The following is an 8,544-nucleotide window of genomic DNA, read 5'->3' on the forward strand; positions in this document are numbered from 1 at the left end:
GTACCAAAATGATTTAGGATCCTTTTTTTGTTCTTTTCATATCATTTGTTATCTTTATAAGTGTAGCTCTTACCAAGCATGTTTACTCAGAGACACCTTCTCTTAGTCTGTTCTGGCAGCTGTAAAAAAAATACCGTAGACTGCATGGCTTAAACAACAGAAACTTATTTCTCACAGTATTGGAGGCTGGGAAGTCCAAGATGAAGGTTCTGGCATATTCTGTGTCTGGTGAGGGCCTGCTCCCCTGCCTCATAGTTGGTCATCTTGGTGTTGTGTCCTCACGTGGCAGTGGGGCAGGGGAGCTCTCTGGGGTCTCTTTTGTAAGCCACTACTCCCATTCATGACCTAATCACCTCCCAAAGCTTGGCCTCCTAAATACCGTCACACTGGGGATTAGGTTTCAACATACAGATTTTAGGGGGACACAAACATTGAATCTATAGCACACCTATTCTAGGTAGGAAGGAAAAGAAGAGACAACACCAAATGAAGTTAATGATTGAAATATTTAATCCCTGACAGGCTGAAAAGAGCCATAATTGTCTTTCAACTGGCTAATCTAACAGTTTTATAAAGGTTTTCTAAATCTAATGATTTCTGCTAGCTTTTTTGTTATTTAGGAACTTATTAGAACATTCTCAGTTTTGTACACTTAAAGAGCATAGTAAAATGCTGACAATTATAAGTGGTTTACTCAGTAGAGCTGTTACCTCATCAACTAGGAAATTCTGAGTCAGCATCTCTTATAATGAAAAAAGTTTAAGTTAATCCATCTACGAGGATTTATTCTGAGATTCTGAGAATAATTTTCCAAATATGTCTGGAAAGGTAAGTTGGTTTTAAAGGATGTATAATTGATTAATTAAAAACATCATTTTGAAAAACCTGTTTATGATCCACTATGAGAACAGCTTCTAAATGCCCTCAGGTAGGTGTCAGACAGAGTGGAGCAAATAATTTTTTATGCAACTGAAGAGAATATTTGTAGTAGAATATAGTGAAAAAAGAGAAAATACATTTTACCTGTTTAACTTTCTGCTAACTTCTACAATATGTATGTGTTTTGCTTATTCTCTCATAGGTATGAGAAAGTGCCAGTCATCCTGGTTGGGAACAAAGTGGACCTGGAAAGTGAGAGAGAAGTATCATCCAATGAAGGCAGAGCCCTTGCTGAAGAGTGGGGCTGCCCCTTTATGGAGACTTCTGCTAAGAGTAAAACGATGGTGGACGAACTCTTTGCAGAAATTGTGAGGCAAATGAACTATGCTGCGCAGCCTGACAAAGATGACCCATGCTGCTCTGCATGTAACATACAATAGCGTTCAAATATGGCTCTCCTGGACAGGATTTGCCCAAGCTTGTAGGCGATAACAAGCCTCGTCTACTCGACTGTGGAGTTTGCAGGCTGTGTGGTGTGACTCTACAGTGAAATAGCAGCCCTTATTCAGAATTGAGCGGTGATTGTCATTTGATCTCTCTGAGTAGCATTTGGGTTCCATAACTACAGTTTTCACCATTGTCCTCAGTCTTCTATAGGCACCTGCAACTTTAAGGCATAGCCAGTCGATCTACAGGGTGATCTCCTTTGAAAGTTATGATGGCACTGTTGCTGAGTTGACAGAAGCAACTATTGTATAAATTAAGAATAATCATGAGAGAGAAAACAGAAGAATTCCTATGACCGCTTACAATTAAAATATTTTGTCTTCTTAAAGAATAAGGAGAAATATTTTCCTACGAGAGTACTGAATTTCAGGAATTGAGATAATGCTTCTAACCAATGTATTCCGTCAAGTAAGTAATAACAGCTAACCTGCCAACAGCATTACAGGGAGAGATTCTTTGCTCAGCTGACATATTTCTGTTTTTCAAAATTGATGCTTAATTGTAGATGTTATCCTAATTTGTGACATGGAACTAACTCATGCATCAATCCTTGATAGAGCAAAAATCAGAACAGATTGTGTAAAAATACAATCTGGCTTTAGAATGTGTTAAATCACCTGCTTTGCCACAGAAAATGGAGGCTCTCACAAGGGTTTAATACCAATTAAAACCCCAAACCCACTCTCTGTTAACCAAGCAGGATGGTCTTTATTCCTTTATTGAACAAGAGGAAGCAGCTGTGATGGAAAGCGATTGCCTAGCCTTACTAACAAGAAGCGTTCTAGTAGATTAGTTAGTGCCATCATGTCAGGAAAATGAAGCCATGTTGCATCCACATGTTCCCATTTGCAGCACCTCACAGGACAGTACAAATAGCTGGCATTTTTAGTTCGTGAAAGCAGCAGATTCCTTCCTGCCTTTAAGGGCTATGGTTGTGGTGTGTTTCTTGGCTAACCCGCTTTCGAAATCAAGTTTGCTGGAGCAGAGCTTTATTGCAGGCATTTAAAAAATTGAGTAACCATGTGAAGTAATTTGGACTTAAAAGTAGAAGATAAATTATAGAGTGGAAGGTAAGGGACAAAAAAAAACCTTTATCTTTAATTTTCCTGGAGAATTATATAAAGATTTTCTTATAACAATTTTGCCCTGATTACTGAAGTGGCACATAAAGATAGAGTGAATATTTTGTTTTGAAAAGGTGCTCAAGCTCTGACATTTTTGGTTTTCATAGCCGTGAAGTATTTATCATTTGCATGACTAATGGCACAGAAAAAAACCTATTCATAAGTTTTACAATCAAGAGTAGAAGGGTTTTCAGCTAACTTCAGTTATAAATGCTGAAGAGAGTATCTTGATCTGATCCTCTGGAGATAAATTTGGCCTTCAGAACTGCAATATCACTGAGCCTGTGATCCAAATACCACCCCACATTTCGTTGGTTTCACATTCTTGTGCAAGTAACCTCTGGTCTTATGTGTGTAACTGAGAGAAGAGTGTATGTTTGTGTATGCATGTGTGTTTATTGTTCCTAAGAATTGGGCACAAGTTGGAGATAACTGCCTATACTGGCAATCTATACTGCAGAATATAGTGTATCAAAAACATTTTTTCTTTTAAATTATTTGTGGTTTTTTATACATTATTGAAATAATTGGTAGCCCGCCCTCCCCCCCCCCCCCGCCTTCCCCTCCCCTCACGCCCCCGCCAAGTGTTCGGTAAACTGTTATTAAGCTTACAGGATAGAAAAAAGGTGGATAGTGCTTTTTGTCAATGAGAAAAACAGATATATGTGGGTAAAACCAGGCCGTGGTTGTCAAAAGTCTTTGAATTGTCAATATTTGCATTCTTCAATATAGTTATTTTTATAGCCCCTAATTATGAAGCACCTTGTTTTAAGACAAAAAGTTCTAATCAATTTTATTGAAACAAATTTCATCATATAAAAGTTGATTTGACTCAAACATGTAGAAATATCAAAGATTCAAGAAGTACAATTTATCTACTGAAACAGAAATAGTTGTTAGTGAATTGGTTGAGTTTTGAAGCTTCTAACTTCTCAGAATTTTTTTAAGAATTCCATATTTAATAGCAATTTTTGACAACTAAGATTACATATTAAAACATCTGTAAAGATTCTACAGTTTTACGTTATGGATTGCTATGCAGACAAGAAAAATAAGTTACATAACATGAAAGGTATGGCAAAATGTAAGTTGGAAAAGATTATCTAAAAATTTGGAGTTTAGTTAAAAATGTTTGTGTCACACAATAAGGTGGGCTTTTACTGTAAAGATGTTAATAATAACTGATTTGGCTGCTTGATCTGTGTTTCCACACAGCCCTATGTATTTAGTGACAAAGCATCAAAGATACCCAGAAATGTGGAAACCCTCGTGTGGTGTTACTGTTGGTATTTCATCTGGTATGAATATAATGCAGCTTGAATGAATGTGTTTGTTGAGATGTTAATAAAAAGCTTAAGAACAGAAAGATTAGATTTGTTGGCACATGAAATAATAGTGGCTACAGAGAAAAGTTGGTGACCTTGTGTCGCTATTTATTTTATGCCCTGATCAGACTAGCAACTAGATAAGTGAGAGTTTTTCTAACATGCCTTAAAAATGTTATGGTTTGATCCAAAGACCCACTTTTTCTTTAGCTATTTGTGATAAGATTTTCTTTTATTTTTGTTTTGTCTTGTTTTATTTTATACAAAGGCACAGCATTTAAAAAAATTTTTTTCTTTTATGTTGCAACTTTTTTTTTGGTTCTTTTAAGCTGTGATAGTGATGGTAACTGATGCCTCTCATTTTATTCACCTTACACAAAACAAGCCAGCATCTGATCAAAAGTATTACATGAAATCTTTCTTAAACTATCGAAAGGTGCTTTGATGATTTTCTCCTTTGGTTTGTAGAATTAGGACTGAACTTCTGACTCTAACTGCTACAGTTACCATCACTTTTCTGTGGTAAAACTACTGATATTTGCTCTTCTGTATAAGGAAATGTTGCCTAAGGATGTCTGCTGTTTGTTTTCAGGCCTTTTCCAGTGAGCATGCTGTCTGTGTATGTATGAATCCCAAAGTGCTTATTTTGTTTGTTGCTGTTGGTTTTTTGTCTTTTTGAGTTTTTGTTCTTCTCAGTGGTCTTGTGTTAGCACTGGGTGAGCTTTAATTGTCTCCTTAGCCAATCAAATGTTCAAGACTATGGGGGTCTTTTTTTTTTTAATTAACGTGTCATTGTGCATCTATTAAATCTTGATCAGGGTTTCAAGAATGACTGCAGTGGGTTTTGGAAACAGACTTATCATTATTGATTTGGGGTTTCCCAGAGATATAGTTCACAGTTAATTGTTGAGCTCTAATACAACTGACCATTTAAAATTGAACAACAGTTTATTGTTTTGTAACAATGTCAGTTGTTAAACTTTGACATTTCAATTAAAACATGAATTGTAGTTATAACTCAAGGCAAATTCAGCAGTTGTATTTGGAGTTAAATTATTTTAACAAATAAATTTATTTAATGAAACTTCCTCTGGGTTGTTTTGTTTTGTACGTGTTCCTGAGTGAAATGTATTAGTATATACAAAAACTAAAACTTGCCATATGGTGAATTTAATACTCATGATACAGAAATATTCAAAGTGAATTAAACTGAGAATTCATCATATAAAAAGGGAAGTTACTGGCTCATTTTCATACCCTTTAAAAATAACAGGAGAAAGACTTTTAAAATCAGTAATTACAAATGTAAACTGATCTCCATAAACAGCATTTTATATTTTTGATGATAGCTGGCTAATTTGAAGTCTTGATGCTAATAGTAACAGAATTGTTCTAGATAATTAACATTAATTAGCAGTGGCTCTATGGTCCTGCTAGTATCACTAAAATGTGTCAGTGACCGTCTGTTGATAGCTTGGGGCTATCTTTTTGTTTAGGTCTTATGGATTTTCAGGTGCCAGAAGCTGGAGGTTGCTGTTCTGTAGGGCCTGCCTGTTCTATGTGGGGCCTTGTAAATGTTGACAGATGCTGTTAATTATATACAGCCTTCAGCTGCTCTGATAAGGAGCCCATTCATTCCCTAAGCCAATTTAAACTATGCCTTTTGGTTATGTTGCCTTCAAACTCTGTTGAAATTCCCTGGCAACATTCCCCCAGTTTAGACGCTTTATTGTTTTAGATATAAGAATAATCTGAATGAGTATAACAGAGGGACTGTAGATAGAATCTCAAATATTTAAAGGAAAATGTGCACATAAGTATAATAAATATCTGCTGGTTAGCTTCCTAATCTCATTTGAAGCATTTGTAAAATATTTAAACCTATCAAATTCTGTTTTCAGTTGGGAGAATTTCATTGTGGCTGAAAAATAGTATTTTGAAATTCTCCCAAGTTGTGCTGTTTATTGATTGCCTCAGGGCTATGAATGGAAATATAAATGATTGAAGGAATAAAGTGCCACGCAATTTGGAACCCATCTGACCTCTGGGACCTATGAATCAGAGAAAATTGTCACAAATTCCCTAAAAAAGCTGCTGACTTCTCATTTCCTTTTTTTTATAAAGATTGGCGCCTGAGCTAACATCTATTGCCAGCCTTTTTTTTTCTTCTTCTCCTCCTCCCCAAAGCCACCCAGTACATAGTTGTATATTCTAGTTGTGAGTGCCTCTGGTTGTGTGATGTGGGACCCCGCATCAGCATGGCCTGATGAGTGATGCCCTGTCCATGCCCAGGATCCTAACAGCAAAACCCTGGGCTGCCGAAGCGGAGCACACGAACTTAACCATTCGGCCGCAGGGCGGCCCCTCTTTTGTTTCTTAGTTTAAAATATCTATGTTGCCATGTAAATACTAATAAAACATGTGGCACTTCATTTGTTAAATGGATAGTTGAAACTGGTTTTACATTTTTCAATATTAATGTTTTCTTTCTGGCTTTGTGGTTTTTCTGTTTCTGTTTTTTTCCCTTGAAATACTAGATTTTAAAAGATTTGCTGCTTTTCCAGGTAAGCCGAGGTATTATTTCTTTCACTACTTTCTTAGAACAGTAGTCATCATGTTACCTCATAAGGATTCCTCCAAGACTTCTTAGTGGAGGAAAAGGTAGTCTGCTCTCTACTTGAAAGGTTGAATACAAAGACCTAGTTAATAGGCACGAATTAGGAAGGAAGAAACTGAAAGAAGATCCTTGGTTTGGTTCTGGGAATTTTTGTGTTCTTCCCATTTCAGACTCAGAAGTATCAAAGATTTCATTGTTTTGTTATATGATTACAATTTTATGTTGACAGTATTTTAGGTATGATTTACATTTTTACTTTTAAAAAGTCAGGGGCCAGCCCAGTGGTGCAGCAGTTAAGTGCTCACGTTCCACTTCAGTGGCCCAGGGTTCGCCGGTTCAGATCCCGGGTGCGGATGTGGCACCACTTCGCAAGCCATGCTGTGGTAGGCGTCCCACATATAAAGTAGAGGAAGATGGGCATAGATATTAGCTCAGGGCCAGTCTTCCTCAGCAGAAAGAGGAGGATTGGCAGCAGATGTTAGCTCAGGGCTAATATTCCTCAAAAAAAAAATCAGATATTGATGAAAAATACAAAGAAGAAAGGGAGAGCCACCGAATTTCCAAATCCCCAAAATGACCATAGTAACATTTGATGGAAATCATTCCTAACATCTTTCTATGCGGATACACACACACACAAGTAGAAGGATAAATAACCCCATGTTACTGATGAGAAACTGGCTCTAAGTACTAAAAATGAGTCACCCAAGGTCACACAACAGATAAAGTGGCCGAGTTAAGGTACAAACCCAAGTTTCTAACTTAGGTCATGTGTTCCCCACTGTTAATTCTTTTACATAAATGGTGTCCGCTCATTCAGCTCTTATTCATTGAAAGTTACTATTATACCTGGCATGGTACAAGCAACTCATAGATAGGCACATACACATAGGGTCATTCACCACACAACAACGTTTGGGTCAATGACGGATGGCAAATACAACACTGGTCCCATAACATTAGTACCGTATAGCCTAGGTGCGTAGTAGGCTGCACATCTAGGTTTGTGTAAGTGCACTCTGATATTCGCACAACGATGAAATTGCTTAAGGATGCATCTCTCAGAACATATCTTGTTAAGTGACACATGACTAATCCCTGATAAGATATCTTAATTTCATTGTCTTAGTCCTTTCAGGCTGCCGTAACAAAATACCATAGACTGGGTAGTTCATACAGCAAGCATATCTTCCTCACAGTTCTGGGCTGGGAAATCCAAGATCAAGGCTCTGGCTGATTTGGTGTCTGGTAAGGGCCCACTACCAGGTTGCAGACTGCTGACTTTTCACTGTGACTTCACATGAGGGAAGAGAGAAGGCACTAATTCATTCATGAGGCTCCTCCCTCACAACCTAATCACCTCCCAAAGGCCCTGCCTCCTCATACTTTCACATTGGGGATTAGGTTTCAACATAAGAATTTGGAGGGGACACAAACGTTCAGTGTGTACCACTAGTTTTGTCTCCTTGACTTTACCTCAAGGCAGAAACAAATTAGTCTCTTGGCAAGAAATAATTAATTTATTCTTTTCCTCCTTTTACAAGCCAGTACTCCAGAAACCCAGGCTGAGCCAAAGTCCTGGGCACAGCCCACAGGGGCTGCTACTAGCTCCCTTCTTTCCAGGGCCACTGTGACCAGCCTGTGCTATTCCATCCTGGGAACTTTGAGGAGTCTGTGTGATGGGTGGGGATGGAAGGCAGTACAGCAGGGCTCCAGGGCTCTGCTGTCACAGGGTGTGCCTGCTTCCTGAGGAAATGTTCAGGCGATCGCTAGGACCTGCCAGGGGCTAGCTGAAGGGTGGGCAGTGAGGGCACTGAGCTCGTTTTTGAGAGACCAGCAAAGCTGAGGAGGGCAGAGGGATCTATATATCGGATACCACGCTGAAAAATCTCCGTGAGATTTTTTTAGTCCGAAACATCAGGATTGAAAAGTATTTTCTAAGACCCTCCTACATAATAAGAGGTGAGTGGTTCACATATACTTAGAACAATTGAAGTAAATTGATGCTTAGTGGAGAACTACCAACATCAAGAAATTAGATGCTGTTACCGGAAGCACAATAGAATTTCTGTGAAGAGAGTGATAAAATCTG

General features: G+C 38.0%; 1 protein-coding gene across 1 annotated transcript in view; it reads left to right on the forward strand.

The window, feature by feature from the left end:
* Positions 1-4,919, forward strand: part of RAP2A (RAP2A, member of RAS oncogene family) — a 49,843-nt gene extending 44,924 nt beyond the window's left edge. The window contains exon 2 of the mRNA XM_014864833.3: positions 1,082-4,919. Within this exon, the coding sequence (XP_014720319.2) occupies positions 1,082-1,319 (238 nt within the window). The 3' untranslated portion in view covers positions 1,320-4,919. The remainder of the gene's footprint in view (positions 1-1,081) is intronic.
* The last annotated feature ends 3,625 nt before the right edge of the window (positions 4,920-8,544 follow it).

Source organism: Equus asinus, chromosome 11 (genome assembly GCF_041296235.1).
Source record: "Equus asinus isolate D_3611 breed Donkey chromosome 11, EquAss-T2T_v2, whole genome shotgun sequence".
Lineage (NCBI taxonomy): Eukaryota > Metazoa > Chordata > Mammalia > Perissodactyla > Equidae > Equus > Equus asinus.